The following is a 13369-nucleotide window of genomic DNA, read 5'->3' as shown; positions in this document are numbered from 1 at the left end:
ATCTGGAACAAGCCTTTTCTTTACATTCAATTATTTGTACAGTACTTAACTGGTCATTTTTAACTGATAATGGCTTTGGGTTTGCTTATAAATACCTTGCAGTCTAAACACAAACATGACCCGATGTACTGTACTGTACTGTGTGCAGAGGCAGCTGTAGCTCCCGTCCCCATCTGAGGCAGTTGTTTCCGTTAGTCCAGGATCCCGGCTACTTCAAAAACCAATTAGCCCGGGCTGGACTTTGTGGTCATCCATCTGGCCTGATGCGGTCATAAACATGTGGCGTAAACACAGCGCTCTAAGCAATGCTAAGTCCGCCCTCAGATATGTTCATCTCTGTAAACCAGACTCTCTTGGAATCACGGACACCAAAGTCCTTAAACGGTTTTAACTTGAAACCTTCCACCTTCATCCATCATGTTGCAATGACATGTGTCTGGGGCCGAAAGAAAGTTGTGACGTGACAAAAAGGATGTTCTTTAAACCTCTGGGGAGACCGTTGGGGAGTTTTGACACACTTGCGTTCCATCAGTTACATAAAATAACGTGCCAGTAAGGGCCTACCGTGCAGTGCCGGCCTCATGGATATGAATTAGAATATAGCCTCAATGATAACATTTACCTCGACTGTATATACAGTACAGTGGCTGGGGCCGTAAGGAATAGCAACAAAGTGTCATGGCGGAACATATTAACAGCTGATGATGTCCATATGTTAGTCTGGTTAAGTGCTGCAGTGGAGAAAGGAGAATCCAAATATGTACACTCAGTGGATCATTTCAAATGACAATGGAAAGGATAAGCGGTGCCGTTCAAAATGCTACTTTTAATCATTATTGGGGAAAAGATTCACATTTATAGCATCAGTTTTGTTTTGATAGCACCTGTTTTGTTCAAAATGTGTTTTTAATTGATTTGTAATCCTATACTGTATTAAGTCATTTTTTTTTGCTGCTCCTGAAACTTTCCACGCAGCCTTAGCAGCTACCGATGTACAATCTGTGTGAGAACCCAAATGACCCTAACCCATTTACATCCTTTAAGATCCTCTACTTACTTTCCACGCCATCAGTTTTGTCTGTCCTCCTCCTGGCAGCTCAGCAATGTAATGGAATCCCTGTTATGAAGTATGAAAGGAGGCCCCAGAAAGACCAATTACACCATTTCTGCCTCCCTGCCTGGCTGCTCACAGCCCCAGTGTGACTCTGTAGCAACTCTCAGATTTATGAGTTTCATATACCCTTAAGAAAGTATATGGCCTTGGTGGAGCAAGGTCACGATAAAAGGGGTGCTGATCAATATCTGAATGAAAAACCATTTGGGAAGTTTTTAGCACTTTCCCCCCCATCCTCCTCCTTTCTCCCTTGATGCAATATCTGCTCCGTATCGATCGTCCAGGGCCAGTAGTTAGTCAAAGGCTATCTCCTTTGACTAACCCCTTTAGAGCATGTCAGCCCCCACCTCTCTCTCCCTCTCTCCCTCTCTCTCTCTCTCCCTCGTAGTGATAGATTGGTATGCTTACAGCCACTGTAATTACACCATGGGACCAGCAGGTCATTTATTTTCGCTACTTTCATCATTTGCCGAAAAGAAGAAAAAAAAAAAACGCCTTTTATCTATAGAATCCAGCACTTTCTTGTGCAACCAAAGCAAAAAAGGCAACATAAAACACCAATGTCTCCGGTATTGAAGACCGAGGATCATCCTTTACTCATAGATCTTCAGCTTGTATCCGTGCTATAGATTTACTTGAAACCCCTCCATACCTGTGTCGTAGTTCAAGCTTGGCACGAGCCTAAGAGGATAAGACCAGGGGATTTCGGTATGTAAGCTATGTGTTGTTAAAAACTGATATTACAAAATATATGGAAAGGCGGTTGGAGCATAGTATTTGTGTTGTGTTTTCAATGCAAACATGACAAATCACTGAGAAATAATTTGTATTTTAAATTCATGTGGGGACTTTTATCGCGGGGGATGCTTTTCTGTTTTTTTCCCCCCATAATGTTATTTTCTCGAACGAATAGATAACTACACGGCCATTATAGTTAGTCAGACTTCTGTTTATATGATCGTCTCAATCACCTTGCGATGGAATGGCTGCGTCTGACACACACACACACACACACACACACACACACACACTGTGCTATAAGTGCTGTATAATGGGCACAGCCGTATGATGGAGAGAAGGGAGGAGGTGCTCATGAATAGCAGACAGCCTTTGCTAGATGAGATTGCAGAGCGCTGTAGTTCCTGTATCACACTGAAGCAGCACACACACACAACCGAATAGTACACAGTTAAAGGGAGAGGGAACAATGCAGATTCGTATCTTCTAGTCAAACTCCTTCACCGCACAAGCCAGATGAGTCTGAATTTTACCAAATTTTGTGTAGTTTGAAAATCACAAACGAAGCTGAAATCTGCAAAAAACAAAAAAACTTTACAATAATGTATTTCAAATTTTTTGGGGTAGTTTTTCTGCAAGACCCCCCTCCATAAATGTGAACTTCATAACCCCTCCCCTCCCTGAATCCTCAATCTCAGTTGACCTTGAGCTTCTCCACTGTATTTTTTTCTTCTTTTTTTTTCTCTTTTGGAAAAACGTTGGGGTATATATGTGTTGAGAATTTGTCATACCATTCAAGATCAGCTCTGAAAGCTAGAGGTCAGAAGATTATTACAATGGGCCGGTAATGGCAGAATTATGCAACTCCGGTCCAGTGGATGCCCTCATTACCTCGCTGCGGTGGTGATAAATGGCCCTAAATGCATGTTGTCAAAATCACAGGAAAAATTTGACTCTTCATCAAAAATACAGATGGTACCACTTCAGCGACGTGAAGCAGGGTTGAAGTCTATTTATGATGTAGTGCTCTTGCTCAGATCATTTAGATAAGGCAAACCCGAGAACGAGAAGCTATTTTAACATTAAACAATAAAATCAAGTACAACATCATTCATTTGAATGGAAAAAGCTTTTTCAAGGCATTTCCATATTTGGTCAATATTTACTACCCTACTAAACACAGCCCTTTGCCTTCTTACCTCCCATGAAATCTGATATCATTAGAGTGTAATTGTCTGGCTTTTTGTCTGTGAATTTACACTGAGTGTAATTGCTGCTAATTGGAAGCTGCTCACTAAGCTGGTGGTAATTAGGGCGCGATTTGCATTATTTCATTTGTCTGCACGGCATTGTGGGGAGTCTGAAGCCCTCTTGCCTTCCACCCATGGGAGTGCTTTGATCCTCACAAGCCAGCCATGTTTTCAGAGATGCGATATAACTCCCTCTTTTTTTTCAGATCACTTTTTGAAAAGCTCTCGGATAAATTGGAGTTAATTGGGAGGAGTGGTAGGTGCTTATGTTGTCTGGGTAATGAGAGCGTGTGCGCTCGTGTGTGTTAGCAGCAAATTCAGTGAAAAGGGAGTTAACGAGAGGGATGAAAGCAAAGGATGTAAATGTACATTGACTTTTTTTCAGTGCGAGTGAAAACATTTTATTTTATTTATTTTTTAAGAGCATACTCCTTTCATAAGATATGTTTTTAAGCATTTTTCATCACAGATCTGCTCTGGTGTTGCAACACCCCACTGCACCATATTCAAATCCACCTTCAAATAGACAAACTAAATGATTTGATCCTGTGATTAATAGTGAGGAGGGCAAAATTACATGCGGACTCAACTGTCATTTGAGGGGATAAGATGGAAATGTTGGCGGGTCTGTGACCCTAACGTTACCTCTGGTGAATCTTGTAAACAACATTAGCTGAGGTGAATTAACATACACACATGTAGATGGTCTCCCGTGAAACTCATCGGAGTGGCACGGAGAAGCATTAATGCACATGTAGAAAATCACTTGGGCTAGACTTAATCATGCCGAACAATTTCAGTGGCAAGGTATTTGGTCCTGTTTTCATTTTAATTTGAGTCTGGAGATCCCATCCAAGCGATGGCTGCCACCGTTTGACAAAGAGCCGGCGCTCAAGCCACCAGTCCTCAACATGACAAATCCTCAATCTATTCCTGCTCTGCCGTTTCTTCTAAACACATGGTTTATGCAAATCAAAGCAAAATCATCCTGGGGATAGCAGCAATGTTTGAGCAATTTGAGGGCTGCCAATAGGAACTGGCATTAACATGAGGAGCAAGGAGAGAAATCTCTTCTGCATATGCAGGTCTCATTGACTGTACCCAAATTAATTTAGCAGAAAGGTTATGAATGACTGTTTGTGCCAAAGTGCAGCCGCTCGAGGTGATATATGAAAGCACATTCACTCTGTATGTCCTGGTTGCTTTGATAAAGGTCATGTTAGCATTTACATAATATCAAATGCTACGGAGATAAACTCATTCAAAAACGGTAATATTTCCTTTACCCCATCGCCCATATTCACCCAGGGTAAATTCTACCTTTCCCTGAAAGGCTGAATTCAAATAAATAATGTAGAATAATCAGGAAGGAAATTAGATATTTTATTGAATATCAGTTTGAAATGCGATGTTAGATATAAGATCATTTATTTCAAGACTAAAAATGTGAAGAAAAAAACAAACTGATGCAGCCGTTTCTGGTTAAACCTGATTGAAAGTTGATGGATGGCAATCATTTGTCCTTGTCAACAAATGAACAATTGCACCATTGAACTGGCAGCACTATCAAACTTTCAGGACCTGCAGAGAGAATCTATTAACATGTTTAAAGTGGCCGTTTGAAAATGATAAGCACCGATGGCCCCTTATAGACAACTACTTACCAACCCACTTATTCCAATAATATATGATGATGGATAGAGGTGACGTGGGAGTGGTTTGCGATTGTTTATTTTAGGGGTTTTCTTAATGCTACATTAGTATTATACTAAGGATAAGATTAAACCTTAATACTCCCCTAGGGAAATTGGGTTGGTGCAGCAGGAAACGGTAATAATCAGGGAAATAAATTAATATTGAGACTATTGTGTAAGATTTTTTTCTTTTTTACTGTAACATGGGTGTTTCGGTGTTATAGACTTATATTGACGTGTGCTTTGAAAATAGTTTATCTTCAAATAATGGGATTTCAATCATCAGCTCTCCTATCATACTAGTATTTATACATTCTTGTAAATACAGACTGCTTCCTCCTTTTTCTATCTGGGCAAACAGCACCCATGTGTCAGCGAACAGTTTATTGTATTGGATACCTAATGTAGTTCATTCAGCCCTCCACTCTTCTAAACGCTGTTCTTTCCAAATAAGCATTTCATTTATCCTGGACCAGTTCTCATACTGTACCCTCCTCACAATTCAACAATTTGTTTTGTACGTCACTTAACCATGCCAAATCTACTTGGACGCCAGCTCTTGTTTTGATGTAAATGGACAATTTAGTAGCCCCATTGAAATCTTAAAGGGCCAACCAAGTAAAGCATCTCCTTGCAGTGTGTTGATGGTTTGTGTTGAGTTTATCAAATTGAAGGCATAACTGTTTTGTTAACTGATTAGGGAGAGAGAGCATCAGGGCCACATCAAAGGAGGAACTCCAGCTCCCCCGTTCGTACTCTGTGTTGGTAAACTAACTCAAATTTACAACTTTAGAGTCGTGAAAGGCATGTGAAGGATATTTAAGTAAAGGAAAGAGGGAAAAAAAGTAACTACTATTTACTACCTCACATAAAAGTCTTCCGGATCGTCTTTCAGAGGCAGCCAATGTGGTCGACATTAGACAGTGTCAGTGTGGCTCAAGAACATTCTCCTTAAAGGTGGAGTCAGCGATTGTGGAGAATGCTTGTTGTCAAAACACTTTTTTGTGCTCTGTAACCTGGTATGTGAACCAAGGATATGTAAACAAAGGGGGCCCACCGTGGCTAGCAACATGCCAGTTTACAGAGGCTAGGTTGTGTATTAACAGTGGATTTTTTTTCAATCATGAGGATATATTGACTGATTTGACAAAGTGATTTTGACAACAAGCATTCTCCAGAATTGCTGACTCCACCTTTTACACACACAAAATCAAAGCTTGTGCATGTAAGACTTGCTGTGATGTAAGTTTTGCTCAGATTTTAAAGAACACGAACACACACACACACACACACACACACACACACACACACACTCTCTGTCAGATCGTCTCCCACTTTCATCATCAGACAGCAGTCGCTGCGGGCCTAACGAGCGGGCCTTCCAGACACCTTTTATGACCGAAGTAATTACTAATTACACAAGTGGTTGGCGTGAGCCGCGGCACAACGCCGGCCCCTTTTGTTATTTTAATTGTTGTTATTTTGAAGAATGGTACTCCGGTAAATTCTGCCATGGATGCCCTGGGAGGAGGATGGATGAGCCCTGAATAATTTATCATCTTTGTGGAAACACACTCGGTGTGTGGTATGGGGGGTTGCATAGCGCTGTACATCTCCATTCTTGTTACAGCGGCGGCGCTCTCATTGGGGATTGATGGCGAGGTATCTTTCATCGCGCGTCCAGCCTCTCCTAGCGCCCCGTCATTAGGACTTCCATTGTGGCCTGTTCGCCGCGCGCTGGATGGATATGACTGGCAGAGGTGGCTCCCACATGCTGTGACTAATTACTCCAGCCAATGGCTCCCCTCCTGATGGATTAATGTGTATTGTGTGAATGGGACAGACCCCCCCCACCCCCCACACACACACACACACATACACAGAAGATGAGAGACGACTGCGTCCTGATTCGGAGCTGTGCGTTTTATGCACAACCTTGATAATTATTTTCATAGATGAATACCATTGCAGGCAGGATGATGAAGTGGCCATTTGCGTTGGGAGACTATCACATGCAAACACAGAGCACGGTCTTTGTCACCGGCGAGAAATCTGGTCCTGCACAGACCTGCATCCCCTTGTGTCTTTCTAACTTGCATTCTGCACACACACACACATACACACACTTTATCGCGTGCCTCAACGCTCTGAATATACAAAATATATATTCCCATTCATACATCTTATAAATTTCACACACATATTGTTGTTTATTTTCTTCTCTGCACTGAATTAAATGTACAATGCGGAGTGCGTTACATCCAGTCTTAAGATATAAGCAGCACCTTTCTACTCGTCATCCAGCTTTTTGAGACCTTTTCTTTTTTGGGGAGTTGCAGATAAATCATATAATCAATGGTTTTCATTAGCCAGGACATAGGAGTTTTTAAAGGACCCGCTTGGAAATTGTATTTATTTTCTTTGCTAAAGCTCCTTTCCCTTTCGGAGGCCCCCGTGTGATCATTGGTGTTGGACTGAAGATTTGTGAGGAGCCCCAGGCCGGCGCAGCGTTCAAGAGTAGATCCCATAAAGCACGCTGGGGTTCTCCCGTCATAGCTTATGCCACTGAAACCATAAACTGTGTCTTCCTACACCTTCACAGGATACACTATACGGCCACTTAATGACTCTGTCATGACTCGCTTTTTATTATTTTACCAATGTTTTGCCTTGTTTAAAGCTTTGTATGCTTTTTTTGTTACTTCAGTTTTGCCGTTTTTCTGATCTTAAAAAAAAAGGTTAATCTGTTCAATAGAAAGAACATTGTGAACCCTCATGGGATGCAAGTAGCACATAATAGATTTATTGTATGTTTCATGAAAGCGTAAATCTTGCTGGTCTTATTTTCACTGTTTTCACAACACAGCAAAAATTAAAAGACGTAAACAGTATTTCATGAACTCCAGGACAAGCCCAGAGTCGTATTTTCTTATTTTCCTAGCGTTTGTCTCGTGAGGAATTTTAGTCTCTGAAAAATGACTATTCGACTTGAGTTAGTCAGGATTTAGTGCCGCTGAAGACACAAGTATTGTTTGGCCTTCCCCACCGGAATTTAACTGAATCATTAACACATGATGAAGTATTTTATATTCTTAAAAAGTGGATTTACCCGCTGCATAATTGTCACACAGATAGCTTTGTGGTGAACTAAAAAGTTCTCAAAATTAAAAACCGTTTGAACTGGAAAAAATAAAAATTTGCTTATGTAATGAGAACAAATATTTTCTTACACTTCGTCAACCCTCCGAACAATTGGATAATGCATTTTTAGATAATATTTTAATTAGATCACTTTCAAAAACTAGAAGTGATATTTCATTATAGACAGGGACACAATGTACATGCACAATGCTACACTATGTGGCACTGACTCCTCATTAAAAAGTTAACACTTCCTCTTCCTTCCAGAGCAAAATGATTCACTGACCCGGGCCCCGGTACAGGGAGATGTAAATTGGAAAAGAAAAATGGGTGCTGTAGACATTGATTAATATTGGTAATGCTATCCCACCCCCCTCCACTGTGTTTGTAATGGCCTTCTCCTTATCCCGCTAGCCATGGGTCCTGACAAGAGCTATCCTGCTGGGCCTCGAAATGAGCCTAGAATGGAAGCACATGCCACAAGAGTGTGTGGAAAATGATCAAGCTGTCATTTGTTCACCTTCTCAAAGAGCGACGGAGAGAAAAAAGAAAGCAAGAAAAACAGAGGGAACACCTTATCCTCTGAGATGGCGATACTGCCACTGTCAAGGACAAGGGGGATAATAAAATTATTTGGGGTCTTAGCATGTGTCTATAAGTGTGTTTTTAAAGAGTGATTCCGAGGGTGAAAAAAAAACACCAAACACACAATGCTGTCTTTATGCATTGCTTTGCTGGGACCCAGTGCTAATGTCGGGGCTGCTTCTACCATGCTGGCTGGTAATTGCTAACACATGTGCTGTACCTCTGTCTCGCTGCAGCCGGCCGAGGGAGTTCTGGCGCCTGGACTACTGGGAGGACGATTTAAGGCGGCGACGTCGCTTCGTCAGGAACCCCTCCGGATCGGCTCACTCACAGGCCACGCTCAAAGCCGCGGCCGAACACGGTCAGTATACAGTCAGCCCCCTCAACCAAGTGTTAGCCATGCCCTTTCATTCTAACCCGGTGGTAGCACCAGGTACAAGGTAGTAAAAATTAGTCTTCCCGTTGCAATAAAAAGGTTTATTGTACCTCAAGACACAGTAAAAATAGCACCCTCATTTAAAATTTCATAAAAAGGTGATTTCACACCCTGCCACCCATTATGCAAAGCCGCACTAATTCTCAACCTGAGAGCTCGCATGCTTGCCTCAGACATTTCAGTTTTGGGAGAGCCTTAGTAGTAAAGTGGTTAATGTGCATGCTGCATTAATGCAACGTTACTGCTTTGATTCCAGCCAGTGACCTTTGTCGCATGTCTTACCCCATGTTTCCTCTCTGCCAAAAAAGATATCTTAAAGAAAGTAATTTCAGATTTGAACTGAGTTGCTATGAATGAGATGAAATGTGAACTTGTGTTAATTTTTTTTCTTCTTCGCTGCATAACAGTGGCTGATATCAGTGGTAAGTAACATTCATGCTCCCTGAATGTATTTCCCTTGAGAATTTGCAGGAACATTTTCTAGATCAGAGTTAATAAAATATATAGTCTAAATTAAATGTATTTTACGTAGTTGTTGATTTAATGTCTCATATTGTTAGATAGCAATAAGTTGTATTGATCCAGGTTAAATATTATGCTAGTCAAGTGAAAATTGCAGTCTGCCAAAGGGTTTTGTTGAACAAATTGTTCACTTTGTGCTTGGAGCCTCTTTTATGGGGTTTACAAAAAACTCAAAACGCTTGAATAGTATGATACGTACAGAGTTGGTATTAAAAGTAACAGCATTGATGACCTTTTCATTAGTGTTGAACTTTCTCATTGATTCTGTGAACTGCTCTAGAAAGACAGGTGGCAACTTTCAATAAAGCCCTGTCTGAGAGCAACTTAATATTCCCAGCAGTCACTTCTGACCACTATATAAATGACACATTGTCCCTGCATTAACACCAGGAGTCGCATTTCTCTCCTACAGCTCATGTTATCCCTCACTTCTGCAAAAATCCAACACACACACACACACACACACACACACACACACACACACACACACACACACACACACACACACACACACACACACACACACACACACACACACACACACACACACACACACACACACACACACACACACACACACACACACACACACACACACACACACACACACACACACACACACACACACACACACACACACACACACACACACACACACACACACACACACACACCAGGTTTTGTGATCATGGTCATGCGGGTCCTACACTTAACCAGGTCAATCAATTACTCTCACCAGTAAATGGCCGTTCCAGGACCAAAAAATGTCCTCAGTTCAACCTGCAGAATTTCCCCGTACACGTGTCATCATTCCCAAAGACAAATGGCAGGTGTGACAGGAGTCAATACCAAGGTGATCTAAAAGCAATAAGGGTTTGGGATCCCGGTAATCCTGGGAGAATTCTGGTCTGGTCCGCAGTAATGGCTGCAGTGTGGAGGCAGCTGGAGACCCCAGGCCTGAGTCCAGCTGGTCAGGAGGAGGCCCCTATATTTGACTTTATTTCACTCTTAATTCATCCTTGTTTTCCCTTTGGCCAGTTCATGACACATCACTTACAGTATGTACTGTCACCGACTTCGTTTAGCTGATGAAAGTGTGTTAAATACATCACTTATTCAGGTATTTGGTGTGGTGTTCAATTGTATTCAAAACTATACAAGCTCATGTGCTGCATATATTTAACACTAGGGGGGACACATTCCTGCAAACAACATTGGGTTTCAAAGTCAAGCCTGTGTTAAAATAGCCAGAAGCTAAGTGTAGTGGCAAGGGTATGCTACCTCAAGAGAGTACACTGCTGCCTGGCTGGAGCATGTGGGACTATATCATTAAAGTAACGCATTTGACATTGAAGCCTGACTGCATTCATTTTCTGATGTAACCTTTCGTCTTGTTTTAGTCAAACCGACATTTGTTGCGGAAGTGCGGCTCAAAATGAGAATGCAAGGGGGCTTGAGTTTTTCAAACAGAGCACAAAGGTCATATCTGGCTGTAATTATATTCATCAGATGCAGAGGAGAAAATGCAGCCTCACTCCCTAAGAAAATATTTAATATGAGATCAAGCCCTGAATGCGCCCTCATTTTCTAGCTACTTGTGCTGTGCACTTTTCAAATATCACACATGATTAGGAAATTAGACTTAAAGGAAAATATTTAGCATATTCACAAAAAGTTTATTTCTTTCATTTTTAAGAAGAGGAAAAATGTTTTGCTACAAATGTGCATTTCTGCATTGCGGATATGGACAACTGTTATCATTCATACCGTGCCAAGATGATTTCCACGGGAGAGTGTGTGGCTGCCAGTAGGCTTTGAGAAGGCTGTTTTGTATGTATGGCTGGAAGGAACCATCTTTTCTGGTGCAGGGCCCGTGTAGCAGAGGTGGCAGAGTAAATACCCGAAGACTAATGTCTCTGTTCTGGTAATCAATACTCGCCTCATGACTACACACTGCTGGCCTAGCTCCCGTTAAACACAAATTTGTTAATTTTGACAATTTAATTGCTGTGACTATGCATGCCTCCAGTTGTATAAGTAAGCAGGTAGTTGAACCTCTCAGTCGGGGGAAATGGGCTCTCGGAAAAAAAGTCGAACCTGTTGGGATTTACGCAGGTTTTCAGCTCCCTGTGTGATGAGTGATGAGGTTGAAGTGCCCGGGTTAGGCGCCTGCTCCTGCATAGATTGTTTACCAGCGTAATCTTTTTGAATTATGCTTTCATTTAAAATGACGTCCTGAATTTTAGTCAATGATCTAAATTTTCTTTTTTATTTGTCATTGCTGATAGTATTATAATGTAATAAGTTTGTTAATTATAGTAAATTCTACATTTTACACTCACACACCTAGTTTAACTCCAACATATAACAAGTTTCTTCGTTAAACAGTTACATGACTTTGCATGTTCAATGTCACACACACACACACACACACACACACACACACACACACACACACACACACACACACACAGAGGCACCACCAAAACCTCAGAGTTGTCAAATTAAAAGCAGAAAAATAAACAGGGCCGTCTTTGGCAACAGAGGGTGAGAAGTTAGCACGTAGCCTGTCACTTAAGCGCGCATGTCTTTTATTTATGTGATAAGTGGCATAACTCTGGTCAAAATAACTTTTTCTTGCTATTCTGCTAGCCACGGCTTAACAATATGCTAACTGGCTATTGTTGTTGCTGGACTTACTTCAGTGTATTATACTGAGGAACTATTAATAGCTTGTTCTTGTGGGTAATGGAAGGAGCATGTTTTTTTGTTTTTTTCCCCTCCTCCACCCCGATCTCAAGGTTTAGTTGCATCAGACTATGTATTTGTAAGGCTTGACACTGTATGTTGGTCCTGCTTGTATATTTGGGTGGGAACTACTGAGCATGTTTACAGTGAAAATGCAAAGAAGTCCAAATAACATGTTTTGGGTTTTTTTTTAAGCCCATGACCAGCCCCCTGTCCACTTGCTTGGTGTGAATAGAATGGCATGTGGTACGTATTAGAGGAGCTGGTAGTAATTTCACTGCTGCTAACTAAAGAATCCTCCAGGGAGGCTTAATTACAGGAAGACCATTCTAAATATCAGCGAGCTGCATATTTTCCAAGACAAGAGATTTTTTATCCCGGGCTCTTGTAGCCGTTTGAAACATATAGAGCCACATGACACGGCCGTGCATTTTAAGGAAGTGCAATTGATCTCTCCTCAGGTGATGATTTAAAAAAAAAAAAGCCCACGAGATATATATGTTTATCTAAACTCTGTTACTTTTGCCTGAATGCAGCAATAGAAACAACATGCACAGAAGCAGCGCCAGCCCCCCATTATGTATCGCCAGCTTTGTTTACGAAGAGGGACGACTGGCCATCCAGCCTTTGTGCTGTGGACTGTGTGTCTGCCGATCCTTTCCATGCACCGCTGGGGAATGCAGGGCTCTGTAAATGTTTGCAGATTACCATTTTTCTTATATAATCCATTTGGAACCTCGTGTCATGTTCAGTTGAAATCAAAACGTCCGGTGTTTCGACCCTCATTTGTGTTCTAATGTGTTTGAATTATTATTTTTTTTTGTGTGAAATGGTGTTTGTCTGGATGTACGTGTACGAGCAGAATGCATTAAGGGGTTAGGATTATGTCAGTCTTTTGTCCGTCTCATTTTGCTGGTTTGGTTTCAGTTTGCCTGCCTGCATGTAGCTCTGAGCATGTAGCTCTATGTCTGGGCAACACAAGTCAGCATCGCTATTAACTAATGATTCAAAGTCAAACAGCAATGCTGCAACTAGTTTTTTTTTAGAGGGTAAACCCACTATTATTTACAAAAGTACTTTTTATATGTCCACAAGGCAAAGTTTAAGACGGGGAAAAATATTTATAACCTAAGTTTTCACA

The 13369-nt window shown here is 41.4% G+C and overlaps 1 protein-coding gene across 3 annotated transcripts in view; it reads left to right on the top strand.

Annotated features, from left to right (window-relative positions):
* Positions 1-13369, top strand: part of lrba (LPS-responsive vesicle trafficking, beach and anchor containing) — a 191588-nt gene that overhangs the window by 101889 nt on the left and 76330 nt on the right. For all 3 annotated transcript variants that reach the window (XM_080029557.1, XM_080029558.1, XM_080029556.1), the window contains exon 37: positions 8759-8883. In XM_080029557.1, the coding sequence (XP_079885683.1) occupies positions 8759-8883 (125 nt within the window). The remainder of the gene's footprint in view (positions 1-8758; positions 8884-13369) is intronic.

This window comes from Ammodytes marinus, assembly GCF_949987685.1.
Source record: "Ammodytes marinus genome assembly, chromosome: 6".
NCBI lineage: Eukaryota > Metazoa > Chordata > Actinopteri > Uranoscopiformes > Ammodytidae > Ammodytes > Ammodytes marinus.
The sequence above is the reverse complement of the archived record's forward strand: the minus strand, read 5'-3'. Positions and strand labels throughout refer to the sequence as shown.